Below are 13,439 nucleotides of genomic sequence, written 5' to 3' on the forward strand. Positions count from 1 at the left end.
CGTGAATTATTGTCCAAATATTGACTAATTAGGCTCAAAAGATTCGTCTCGCAAAATACAACAAAACTGTGCAATTAGTTTTTAATTTCGTCTACATTTAGTACTCCATGCATGTACCGCAAGTTTGATATGATGAGAAATCTTCTTTTTGCATAGTGTCAAAGTTGGGATTTATGAGTGAACTAAACGAGGCCCAGCTTCTTTTGTATTATCTCTTGTAACTTTCTGCAGAGAGATAACATCAAATAGTAGGCGACCTCATCATTCCCAGTCATAATCCCCAGGAGAGAGCCATCTCATTTGACTGGTACTCCCTCTGTTGCAAATTTGAGTACTCCTCTGTTGCAAATTATAAATCATTCTAATTTTTTTGGAGAGTCAAATATTTTATGTTTGATCAAAATTATAAAAAAGATCACAAAAATTTATACACCAAATAGATATACTATGAGAATATATTTAATGAAAAACTAATGGTACTTATTTGGTATCATGAATATTAGTACTTTATTGTATAAATTTGGTCAAACTTGAGATGTTTTGACTCTCTAAGAAAATTAAAACAATTTGTAATTTGGAACGGAAGGAGTAGTATGTGTGTGGTCCGGTCCGAGTGGAGCCTCGTTTTCTCATTTCCCATCTCCAAAGACTTCCAACAGATTTTTCGAGGAACCAAAATTCAAGTAATTTCCTGTTTATATCTGAACACCATTTCATACCACAGAGCACGTGACAAATTGTGAGCAGGTGCCCGATGAATGAAACATTAGCACCGTTTCAGTAATGCATGTTTGAAAAGCTCTGGACATTGTAGTACTAATCTGGTGCCGAAATATCTTGAAAAGAGGAGCAACTACTGCCGGGCCCGTATGCAGGACATGGACCACGTAAATTGCGGCAATTTGGTGGTGGTCCTTGTGAGTTGTAACCCTCCTAAAAAAACACACACGAAGGGCTAGCCATTGCTTTGTCTCTTGCACACAACACAAGTTGAGACTCTCGAGTCCTTGGTAGGCTATGGTGCTGAATTCTCAGGTTATTGGCTACAAACAACTAGCTATATCTGGTAATGCTGATGGGAGAACAAAACAATCGATCTTTTCCCTCACATGTAAGGTGCTGGAGAAAGGTCAGCTAAAGTTCTTGCGTTGCCGGAAAAAGAGATGCCATCATATTAGCAGCAAATCGATCTGCCTCTCGCATCGGTCCGGAAAGCCCCAGCGGCTGCGAGGAGACGCATGCAAGCCCAAAAGAGGCTTATCTTATCTTTGTCACTTTTCAGGAAAAATCTTAGTACCTTCAGCACATCTAACTTCAGCAAAGCTATGCATGTACACATAAAAGGCTATAGTCACCGTCGGATAAAGCAAAATGAAGTGTACATACCGTAGACATCTTCACCAGCTGTGTCTGTATATGTAATTTCCAGTAATAAAATCTGGCAGATATATTTTCATTTTGCGTCCAATAGTCAGAATTAGATCTTTGACTAATGTTACAATCTTCTCTTGTCTCTGTTCTGTCAATAAGAAACCGTTGAACCTGGTGTTTTAACTAGTGATGTAACCAAAACAGAAGCTAGAAGATACTGACCTCTGAACAAAAATTCCTATTTTTCCCCAGCCTGTACCAGGAATGTTAGTAGCTTCTGACTATTGCTGAAGTGATTAGCATGCACCAGGCTTTCCGAGGAGTGTAGAATTAATTAAGCAACTAATCGTCATTATTAGAATCATAATTTCTACCGTCACGTCAAAATATAAAAAACTAAACATAAACGCATGCAGCTAGATTAGTACCACTAATTTTATTTTTTTCCCGAGACATACGAAAGTTTGATCAGAAAATTAGTCCGGCGCGGCCCAGACTCTATTACCTATAATTACATACTGTAACGTCGAGTTACTGACCCATACGCTTTCTGGACAAGCCGGAGTCAGGGAGACAAGACACCTCATTTTTTATTTCGCGACAGTGGTCTCTCATCGGCTTCACCGCGACAGTGGTCTCTCATCGGCTTCACCTGCAGTTTGCAGCAGCGCGCCGCCTGCCCGTCACTGGCTTGTGACTGCTGGGGAACGGCTGGCCAGGCGCGCGAGCTGAGACCTGAAGGTGATGCCTCATCATCACCGCGCTGGCATGACAGCGACCCGGTACTGGATAGTGGCTGGCCGGCGAGCGAGACCTGAAGGTGATGCCTCGTGATAGCGACCCGGCACCGGACAGGAGTTGCCTGCTGGTTGTAGTGGCTTCACTTGGAAGCTGGTTCCGTTCATCATTTCAGTCCTTCCACGCTGCCACACCCTTGGGAACGCATGAGGTATGCTCATCTAGTCCTCTCGTCGTGAGTTTGCATCCTCCTCATTCCACAGCTAAGCCTCTCGTAGGTGCTGATTGTTGCCTGATTCCAAACCATCTTTCATTACCAGATTCCAGCCTCCTCTGTTCCGAAGCGACGCCCATGAGAATCAAGATGGCATGGCACTACTAACCAGGAGGGATTTGGCATCGACGACTCCTTGTCCGACGACATCTTCTCCGCTCGGCCCGGCCCGGCCCGGTCCTCTGCTGTACGTCCTGTTTTCGGATCTGGGCGTGTCTTCTCCAACACCTCTGCTCTGCGCGTTCCTCTGCCGGATCTTACTCTTTTGAGGAAGTCTCTACAGATTTGAGCACACGCTCTGGCTGAGTGCCAGCCCTGGTGTGCATCCGTTTTGTGGTAGGTACACGTACACCTCTTTCTCTCATGTTCCTCGAATGAATCCTTGTCACGTGTTACTGATTTGTTCTCTGCGATTGCAAATGCCTTTCTCTCTGCCTTCAGATCCAGAAGGAACCTGTGAACCACTGCGTGACTCGTGAAGATGGAGTTCGCGTTCAGCGCGGCGCGGTGGGTGGTGGGCAAGGCGCTCGCCCCCGTCGCAGACGGCTTCCTGGAGGCGTGGGCGGCCAGCAAGAATCTCGGCTCCGAGGTCGATGGCCTCATGACGGAGCTGCAGTACGCGCAGGCCATGCTCAACAACACCCGTGGCAGGGACATCGACAACCCGGCCCTCAACGACCTGCTACTCAAGCTGCGTCTGCTGGCCTACGACGCCGACGACGTGCTCGACGAGCTCGACTACTTCCGCATCCAGGACGAGCTCGACGGCACTTACCATGCCGCTACCGAGCACGCCGGGGGATGCGCCCGTGACCTCCTCCTCAATGCTCGCCACACTGGAAGATACGTTGCCAATAAATTCAAGCTCTCCTCAGGCTCGCCTGATGCTACTCGTGGAAGACAAACTGCACAGATACCAAAATTGAAGTTTGATAGGGTGGATATATCTACAAGGATGACAGAGATCGTAAAGAAGCTCAATCCCATCTGTGCTAAGGTCTCAACCGTTCTTAATCTAGAGCTCATAGGCTCCAAAGGTATCACTACTGCCACCATGGAACGGCCCACAACCAGTGAGGAAATTACAGAGCCTAAATTGTATGGGAGGGAGACAGAGCTACAGAGTGTTGTAGATTCCATTACCCATGGTGAATGTTTTGCCAATGAACTTAGTGTGCTTCCAATTGTTGGCCCGGGCGGTATTGGGAAGACAACTTTCACACAACATGTGTACCAAGAAGTGAGGAGCCATTTCCAAGTTACAATTTGGATATGCGTCTCTCTGGATTTCAATGCAGATAGATTGGCACAAGAAGCTGTGAAAAAGATTCCCGAAGATGAAAAGAAAAGTGGTAGTGACCAAGAACTAATTGAGCAAAGATTAAAAGGTAAACGGTTTTTGCTTGTCCTGGATGATATATGGAAGTGTCATGAGGATGAGTGGGAAAAACTATTAGCACCATTTAGAAAAGGTGGAGGAAAAGGTAATATGGTTATAGTCACAACTCGGATGTCAGATGTGGCCAAAATGGTTAAGACAGGTGATTCTCAAATACAGTTGGACCGTTTAGGAGCTCAAGATTTTAAGGATTTCTTTGACGCATGTGTATCTACCAGACATGAGTTCTGGTCAGAGCATCCTGAGTTAAGTGAAATTGGGAAAGAAATAAGTGTCAAACTGAAATGTTCACCTCTTGCAGCAAAAACTGTAGGGAGATTACTAAGAAAACAGCTCACTTTGGAGCATTGGAGAAGGGTTCTAGAGAGCAAAGAATGGGAACTCCAAACCAGTGACAATGACATTATGCCAGCGTTGAAGATTAGCTATGATTATCTTCCACTTAACCTAAAGCAATGCTTTTCCTATTGTGCTTTGTTTCCTGAAGATTACGAATTTGACAGCAAAGAGTTAGTTCACTTTTGGATAGGACTAGATGTTTTACATCTGGGTGATCAGAGCATAAGAATAGAAGATGTTGGCAAGAGTTATTTGGTTGACTTGGTCAACTATGGATTTTTCAAAAGGAACAAAAAAGACAATGGCTGTCATTATTATGTTATCCATGACCTATTACATGAGCTGGCCGTCAAAGTTTCACGGTACGATTGTCTTAGCATACAAATATCTAAAGTGAGGTCTGTACATATCCCGGCATCAGTACGCCACTTGTCTATCATTGTGGATAACAAAGATGTTGAGGATATAATTACTTATAAAGACTGTGAGAAGGATCTTGGTGCACTTGATAAAAGGCTGCAAATTGAAAACATACGTACATTGATGTTGTTTGGTGAAAATTTGAAGAGTTTTTCCAAAACATTTGGTAATTTGTTTAAGAAAGCTAGAGCCCTTCGCGCTATTTTTTTGTCTGAAGAATCATATATTGTGGAGAATATGTGGTGGAACTTTTCAAAGCTTGTCCACCTTCGCTACCTAAGGATTAAGGGGGATTACCATTTTCTGGAAAGAGACCTACCAGGAACAATTTCAAGACTATATCACTTGAAGATCCTAGACATTAAAGATTCCTGGGGCTGCCCTATGCCATCAAGATATTTAAGCAACCTCGTAAGTATGCAACATTTTCTTGTCCCTGGTTATATGAGGCTTCACTCGGACATTCTCAATGTGGGAAACCTGAAACTTCTACGAGAACTAAGAAGATTTGAAGCTAAGAAAGAAAATAAAGGTTTTGAGTTAAAGCAACTAGCAGAACTACTAGAGCTTGAAGTACTGGGCATTTACAATCTTGAAAAGGTTAAATTAAAGGAAGAAGCAGCTGCAATGAAACTAATACAAAAACACCATTTACAAGAGCTCGTACTAGATTGGGATATTAATCGCTCCGATAAGGATCCTATTGGAGAAGAGAATATCCTTGAAAGTCTTATGCCACATAGCAATCTCTACAAGCTATCTATTACTGGGCATGGAGGTGACACTTGCCCTTCATGGCTTGGTACGAACCTCTCGGTAAAAACTTTGGAATCTCTTCGGCTGAGTAACGTATGTTGGAAAACATTTCCACCTCTAGGAGAGATGTGGTTTGTCGGTGAACATTGTAAAAGCTGTATACCAGAGCAAAGCTTCAAAAAATTGAAGAGGCTAGAACTGGAAAAGGTACCAAAATTGATAAAATGGGTTGGAAATGGCCCTTCTGATTTGTTCTCTCACTTGGAAGTACTCGTCATCAAAGACTGTCCAGAACTCATGGAATTGCCATTTTCACGTTGTGCTGGATATGAACAAGACGTTGAGGATAACATGACCTGGTTTCCTAAACTAGAAAAGCTCGAAATTACAGATTGTCCAAAGCTATCATCATTGCCTTGTGTTCCATGGTCTAGCTCTACTTGCAGCGCTAAGATTGTACAAGCTGGTTCGGGTATTAAGGAGCTGTCTTTCGGTGGAGATTCCTTGGAAATCAAGGGAAAGGACACATTGGATAGTGCTTTTTGGAGGGTGTTAGCCTTTCATAACCTATCCAAACTTGAAGCATTGCGGGTGACGAGATGCCCTCCTTTGTCATTGGTTCACCTCGAAAAGCTATCATCCCTAAGGAGCCTCCAGATAAATGATATGGGTGATGCCTTTTGTTCGGCTGAAGGTGATGGTCATGCCGGATATCGATTTCCAGTTAAAAACGTCTTGATTGAGCAATATGGTGGTAGTGGGCAGCGACTGACACGACTGTTCTCTTGCTTCCCAAACCTCCTCTGGTTCAGAATGTTCAAGTGTGAGAAGTTAACAGGGTTAGGCGTTGTGGGCCTGCATAAGAGGACGGAAGCACTGCCAAGACCGCCGTCAATTTCAGTTAACCAAGTGGAGGAGGCACAAGTTGGACAGCACGAGCAGCAGGGCGCAAGAGCAGAGGAGGAAATAGCAGCAGCATCAACATCAGAAGGGGTACTATTGCTGCCTCACCAATTACAATTTTTGAAGATCTCGGACTGCCAAAATTTGGTCCTCTACCCAGGTTTACTCGACCACGACGAAGACGAAGGACGAACCGGAGGTGGAGGCCTCCAAGGTCTGAGCTCCCTCACTTCATTAGAGATAGTGAGATGCCCCAGGTTCCTCTCCTCCTATTCATCGTCGTCCTCCTCTTCTTGTTTCCCTTTCCCAACCTCCCTGGAATACCTCTCTCTGGAAGGCGTGGAGGGCATGGAAACGCTGCTCCCTCTCTCGAACCTCACCTCTCTCACAGAGTTACGCATACGGGAATGTGGGGGTCTTAAAGGCGAGGGACTGCAGTCTCACCTCGCCCAAGGCCGTCTCCTCGCCCAAGGCGTGGAGGGCATGGAAACGCCGAGCCTCCTCCACTCCATTCCAGCCGACTACAACAGAGAAGCAGGACGAACTCGGGGAGGACAAGGGCTCCAAGGTCTGACCTCCCTCCGAACTTTGGAGGTAATAGGTTGTCCCAGGTTGCTCTCCTCCTATTCGTCCTCCTCCACTTCTCCTTGTTCTCCCTTCCCAACCTCCCTGGAACACCTCTCTCTTCACGGCGTGGAGGGCATGGAGACGCTGCTGCCTCTCTCAAATCTCATCTCTCTCACATATTTATACATACATGATTGTGGGGATTTAAGAGGCGAGGGACTGCAGTCTCTCCTCGCCCAAGGCCGTCTCACCAGATTAATTGTCTACAAAACCCCCAAATTCTTCGCTGGTTCCGAGCCCTCACTGCCGCGTGAACCAGAGCTTCCATCCTCTTCCTCCAAACTGCAGTTTCTTGACACGGATGACGTCGCGGGTGTCCTTGCTGCGCCCATCTGTGCCTTGCTCTCTTCCTCGCTGACCAAATTGAGCTTTGCGACGGACTCAAAGGTGGAGCGCTTCACAAAGGAGCAAGAGGAGGCCCTTCAGCTCCTCACCTCCCTCGAGGGGATCAGATTTTGGGAGTGCGACAAGCTGCAGTGCCTCCCTGCAGGGCTGCATAGACTTCCGAACCTCAAGAGATTGGTGATAGTCAATTGTCTAGCCATCGGCTCGCTGCCCAAGGATGGCCTGCCAAATTCACTGCAAAAACTAGCGATCGCAGGCTGCCCAGGCATCCGGTCTCTTCCAAATGTGGAATACCTTCCAAGTTCGCTGCGAAAATTGGATGTCGAAGATAGCAAAAGCGTGGAACTAAGAAGGCATTGCCACAAGTTGATAGGAACTATTCCAATAGTCACAACCTGATTTACCCAAGGTAACAAAGAGGTGGAACTTCCTAGTCACCAATTTCCCTTGCTTTTCCTAACCCTATGAACATCAGTTATTCTCTTTTTGTTTATTTGACTACAGTTATGGTTTCCTTCCGAGTAACCCACTTGTGTTTCACCTACTGTGCAGGGCTATTGTTTGAATTGGGATTTCACTGTATCCATACATGATTCTCGGTTGTCAAGCGTGAACATCGCAGGATATATCTAAACACCCTGTACATAAACTGGTTAGTATCCTATATGCAAAATCATCTGAGAGTCCCACAAAATATCTACAAATTTGATCCATATTTTTTTGTTAATCCTCTGCCTATTGTTTTTGCTAATTATTTGGATGTCTTGTTCTTATAATTATTGAGGAGTTTAAACTTTTCGTATTAGAGTTGATAAAAAACTATTGGTAGACAATTTTCTCACCGAACCCTGATGTGTGAGTTTATCAGTTTAAGAACAGCTTGTTGCTCCAACAACTTTCAAGTTGTCTTGGTGTACTGCTACAGAATTAGGCTGCATCCACAACATATTAACTCTGAATTTATTTGTTGGTTTTGCCAGTTCACCAGAATAGTACTTCTCAGATTGTAGGACCAACATATTAACTCTGAATTTATTTATTGGTTTTGCCAGTTTACCAGAATAATACTTCTCAGATTGTAGGACCTTTTTTGACTACTTGCCTTTGTTTTCTGATGTATTGCTGCAGAAAATATTGCATCCTTACGCTTTTCTGATATCCTAATTTCTTTGCTTAATGCTGGACTAATTTGCTGTACCAACATGGTATCACTGATATCTCATTTTCTGTATTCCAAGTTCGCATACTTATTGGAGTTTGATGGACTTATGTCCATATGTATTCTCAGTATCCGCAAAAGTCTCCATTGGAACATATGTAAGCAAAAGAAGTGGCAGAAGCTAACCTAGAAAGCAAAATATAAAACTTCTTTTTGTACTGCCACATAGAGTTCCAAAAAAAGTCTCCATTGGAACTTATTTTGCTAATTATTTGGATGTCTTTTTCTTATAATTATTGAGTGGTTTAAACTTTTTGTATTAGAGTTGATAAAAAACTATTGATGGAGAGTTTTCTCACTCACAGAACACTGATGTGTGAGTTTAGCAGTTTTAGAACAGCTTGCTGCTCCAACAACTTTAAAGCTGTCTTGGTGTACTGCTACAGAAATAGGCTGCATCCACAACATATTAGCTCTGAATTTATCTATTGATTTTGCCAGTTTTCCAGAATAGTAATTTTCGGATTGTATAGGACCTTTTTTGACTATTTTTTTCTTTGTTTTCTGAGGTATTGTTGCAGAAAACCTGTTTTATGCTTAGTTTCACTTTTTGATAATTCAATCAAAATTTCTTTCACAACTTTTCTTTTCTTTCTTCAATTCAGTGAACCTTGATGGAAAAATATTTACGAAGGTTTTATAAGATATCCATTCTCAAACACCTAAGGTAGCTTTACAGATAGTTAGATATTCATAGTTTTTTCTTAATTACCATGAATTATGTTTTAAGTGTTAACCTTTCCATGTCATAGGAGAGCAATTTATTTTTCTGATAAGTGACGAAATGTATGCTACTCAACTGCGCAAGTGTAAATCTGCCCAACTGTTGCTACTGACAACAGTAAGAGCCTACTCAATCTTTGAATTCAGTTACAAATATCATAGTCAGCTAATGTGAAAACTCTCGTATTGTTCCTCTAGTTTTCTAGATCAAGCTTGGCATGCAAGCTGTGTTGGCACAAAGATTTGGTTGATTCAAGGAGATTTCTGGCACTTCAGTAATCAACATACAACTACTACTCTAGCTGGAGCAACTTCAGATGTTCCTAGTGGTTCTATGATTGGCAGGTCTGGCCAGTGCCATCTTAAGCAGCTGTGAACCAAGTGTTCCTTCACATTGCACTCATCTAGATCAACAGAGTAGCTAGGGGTGGGCGCTCAGTCTGACCGAACTGAACCGATCGTTTCTTCAGGTTTTAGCAGATTTCGGTTACCTAAAACTAGGAACCGATTGGTTCCAAAAGTTTCCAAGACTGAGTAGCTTCATGCATTCTATGCTGCTCACACTTGCTTGCTTATATGCGAGGTGATTGTTACACTTTCCCTGAGGTCATTTTGTGATGCCAGTAGACATTGTAAATGCCGTTCTTTTCCTGGAGAAATATTGATCAAGCTTTTTTCCTCGGTGACCTTGCTTGCAGGAATTATGTCTCATTGAAAGGTGACATTGAGGGCTGGCACTGTACCTCCCTGCATGCCCTGCTGCCCACCTACTGCATCCTGACCATGGTCCGTGTGCGGGATGGCTCGACCACTGTATTGCTTCCGGGGGGGCCGCTCTGCGACGTTCTCCGGCACTCTACAGCCATGTGGTCACTTCAGGCGCCACGGTGCGCGATGTTCTAAAGGGGGCGTCGACCGCTTCATAGAACGTCTTTTTCACAATACCACTTGGATTTATACGTAAGGATCCGATTCAGATTAATTATACACTGGTTAAGTATGTATGAGTAGTATAGGTAGTATAAGGATATATTTGGAAATAAGTATAATAACTTTGTTAAAATATATCGCATCTTTCTTCGTTATCCTACCTTATTTCCTTTCCCTTTACTCCTCGCGTCTCCTCATTTCCACCTCTCGACTGGCGGCGATGGCGGCGGCGACTGGCGACGATAGAGGCGGCGACTGGCGGCGGCGGGCGGCGTCGACTGGTGGTGACTGCGCGGCGGGGGGCGACGACGGCCTCGTCCACGGAAGCGCAAGATCCATCCGAGCCGCCGGAGACTCCGCGCCACATCCACCTGTCCACGGCGGCCTCTCTCTCTGTCTCGTCGCCGCCGCCATCGCTTGAAAGGGGAGAAAAGCAGGGATGGGTTCATGAGCTTCGGTTCAAAACAAGGATTCAGGCTTCCCCAAGAAGCAGTTTCTTGCGTCGCCCACCAAGGCGAAGGCCGCCAACGGCAAGGGCGGCGACGGCGTTGCTCCGCTTGGCGATGGCTTTGGTGATCTCAAGTCCAAGGCCGAGGGGAAGCAGCAGCGGGCAGGTTTTGGCCCAAAGAGCCCGGATTCTAGTACGCGTGATGAATCTTTGCTTTCTTTGGTTGTTTTCTGAAGCGAGGTCCCGATCTTTATCTTTTCAGTCAGTTATTACTATAGTTTAGAGAGGATCTTTGGAAGTACAGAAGCAGATGGGCAGTCAGTTCTTTATATGAAAAGGGACTTTTTGGGTTCGTTTATTGATTTATTGGGCTCTGGAAGATTTGATAGCCAAGTGTAGTGTTATCGCTGCATTAATCTCTTCTGGAGATCAGTTAGCTTCTGGGTTCGTAATTTTGCAGGGGCTGACGATCTTGAACGGAAAAGGATCTTTGTTGATATACTGACTGATTTTGGTTTCTTTTAATGGAGGAGGAGTTTTAGCTGTTACAATTTGTTCTTGAAAATTTAAAGCTTTCTAAATGACGACGATCTCTTCTATCCAAAGTAGATTACTCTATTGACTGAAGGCTTTTTACAGCCTGATTATTTCTGTTGTTTCGTACTTTCGTTAGGATGGAGGAGTTTTTTTTTGTGCGTGTAAAATTGCTGACTAAATCCTAAATTGAAATGGCACACGGCTTTGTTGAGGGAATCAAGATCTTGCCAATAACCTCTTGAATAGCTTAGTTGCAATGGGCTGTGCTTCAATGTTTCTTTCCCCAGAATCAATTGCTAGCTCTTGATGGTTCTGAATTTCTTAGTTGAAATTGTTCTCTTCACTGATACACACTCATATACCAAGCTGATTGAATTTATCTCTCCACTTAGCTGAAAGTACAATAACATGAATACAGTGACTCTTTTAATCAAGAGTGCAACTTATGGAATTTAATTTGCAGGCAGCAAGGATGAAGTGTTCTTCGAGTCTCGAGCTTGGTTAGATTCAGACTGTGAGGATGACTTTTACAGTGTGAATGGAGGTAATCAAACCGTTGACATGTTTAATTGGTAACTGCCAAAAGAAGCTTCAATGTAGTTTTAGATAGGCAAAGACATAGTTTTCTTCTATACTTGTGTTGTGTGCAATTGTCCTGGCCCATCATACTGTGATTACTTTTGCACCTTACCATTCCCTTTTTTAGGTTGTCCTATTATTATATCAGTAGCATGTGCATGTGGATTGTTCCACTTGTTGCGCGCAAATTGCATGTGCTGTGATAGGTTCTTGATGATACAACCTTTAATTGTCTCTAGAATCTAAGGGGCCTAATTTATAGTTTGATTGGCTATCGAAACAAAAAGGTCATGCCTTTGATTTTGTCTTTGGGCGCTATCATGTTTCTTAGCATCTAACAGTTATGGACATGGACCCCCACCTTAAGTTTCATAACCTATCCCATGTGGTCCTTACCAAATCACTCTAGCAATATCCTGGAAACATAACACATTCATTCATGGGCTTTGACGTTGTAAGGAGAGTTCTGATGCACTCAAGTTCAATAGTTGAACAAGTAGATATCCCTATCAGCCCATGTGATGTGATTCACTTCAGTTGCTGCATAATCTAAGTTGTGCTTTTCTTATGCAGATTTCACTCCATCTCGTGGCAGCACACCGAACTACCAACCTAGAATGCAAACAGTGATGACCAACATCTTTCAACTGGACAATTCAGACAAGTCCAAATCACCAGAACCTTCTCCAACTGGCAGGAGGAAACTAGCCGAGCTCCTGCAGGAGGCGATGCAAAATGGCCCTGAAGAAAGAACCGATGTCAGCAAGAATGAGAAGAAGCAGTTGCAATCTGTCGCTGCAGACGGGAAGCCGGTGTCTGAATCCACATCCAGCTCCGCTTGCAGCACGGAACTAACGCCGACCGTGGTCGCCAAGAGCCGGAAGGAGAAGGCATGGTACTCCGGTCGCTGTTGCCTGCCGAGCTTTGTTCATAGCCTGACCTTAGATGAGAGTGAGAGGGGGCAGAAGATGAGCTCTGGGCCATGTGCTGTTTGACAGTGGTGCTCCGGTGCCCTCCTGCCCTGAGCTGTATTTAGCACGATATATTGCTCGATCTGGACCCTGAAGCTACTGTAAAGAAGTGGGGGGGTATTAAGAGTACTATATCGTAGGAATCAAGTGGATAATAGCTACACGTTAAATTGATGTGCACTGCATGTTGATCAACTGCAAGAGTAGAACATCTACCCTGTGCATATCTTCTCGAATCTTCATGGATATAAATATATATATTTTCAGATGTCAACTGCCAGCATAGCTAGGGCATGTCAGCATGTGACATGTGGGATACCGTGCCTTTCAATAGTTCATGTAATGTGATTTTCAATAGTTCATGTAACTTGATTGAGGGGTGTTTGGTTCTTTAGAAGTTCCTAAAATTCCTGTCACGTCGAATGTTTAGATACTAATCAGGAGTATTAAACATACACTAATTACAAAATCAATTGCACATACGGAGGTTAATTTACGAACGTCGAATGTTTAGATACTAATTAGAAGTATTAAACATACACTAATTATAAAATTAATTGCATAGATGGAGGTTAATTTACGAGACGAATCTATTAAGCCTAATTAGTCCATGATTTGACAATGTGATGTTACAGTAAACATGTGCTAATGATGGATTAATTAGGCTTAATATATTCGTCTCGGGAATTAGCCTCCATCTATGTAATTAGTTTTATAATTAGCTCATATTTAATCCTCTTAATTAGCCTTCGAATATTTGATGTGACATGAATTTTAGTCCGGATTAAAGATCAAAGATCCAAACACGACCATTTGCCAAAGTCAAGCATGGGATTCAAATTCCTTTTTGACCACTGGCC

General features: G+C 43.6%; 2 protein-coding genes across 2 annotated transcripts; both read left to right on the forward strand.

Annotated features, from left to right (window-relative positions):
* The first annotated feature begins 2,165 nt into the window (after positions 1–2,165).
* LOC101762779 (putative disease resistance protein RGA3) lies at positions 2,166–11,040 on the forward strand. The gene is made up of 8 exons (XM_012847648.2): positions 2,166–2,320; positions 2,430–2,719; positions 2,825–7,581; positions 7,725–7,824; positions 9,144–9,232; positions 9,313–9,697; positions 9,813–10,074; positions 10,291–11,040. The coding sequence occupies exon 3, from the start codon at positions 2,865–2,867 to the stop codon at positions 7,569–7,571; it is 4,707 nt and encodes a 1,568-aa protein (XP_012703102.1). The 5' UTR covers positions 2,166–2,320; positions 2,430–2,719; positions 2,825–2,864; the 3' UTR covers positions 7,572–7,581; positions 7,725–7,824; positions 9,144–9,232; positions 9,313–9,697; positions 9,813–10,074; positions 10,291–11,040.
* Positions 10,522–12,853, forward strand: LOC101762106. The gene is made up of 3 exons (XM_004976868.4): positions 10,522–10,658; positions 11,493–11,573; positions 12,182–12,853. Exon 3 carries the CDS (start codon positions 12,226–12,228, stop codon positions 12,601–12,603), a length of 378 nt encoding a protein of 125 aa, XP_004976925.1. The 5' UTR covers positions 10,522–10,658; positions 11,493–11,573; positions 12,182–12,225; the 3' UTR covers positions 12,604–12,853.
* The last annotated feature ends 586 nt before the right edge of the window (positions 12,854–13,439 follow it).

Source organism: Setaria italica, chromosome VII, assembly GCF_000263155.2.
Source record: "Setaria italica strain Yugu1 chromosome VII, Setaria_italica_v2.0, whole genome shotgun sequence".
In the NCBI taxonomy this organism is placed as follows: domain Eukaryota; kingdom Viridiplantae; phylum Streptophyta; class Magnoliopsida; order Poales; family Poaceae; genus Setaria; species Setaria italica.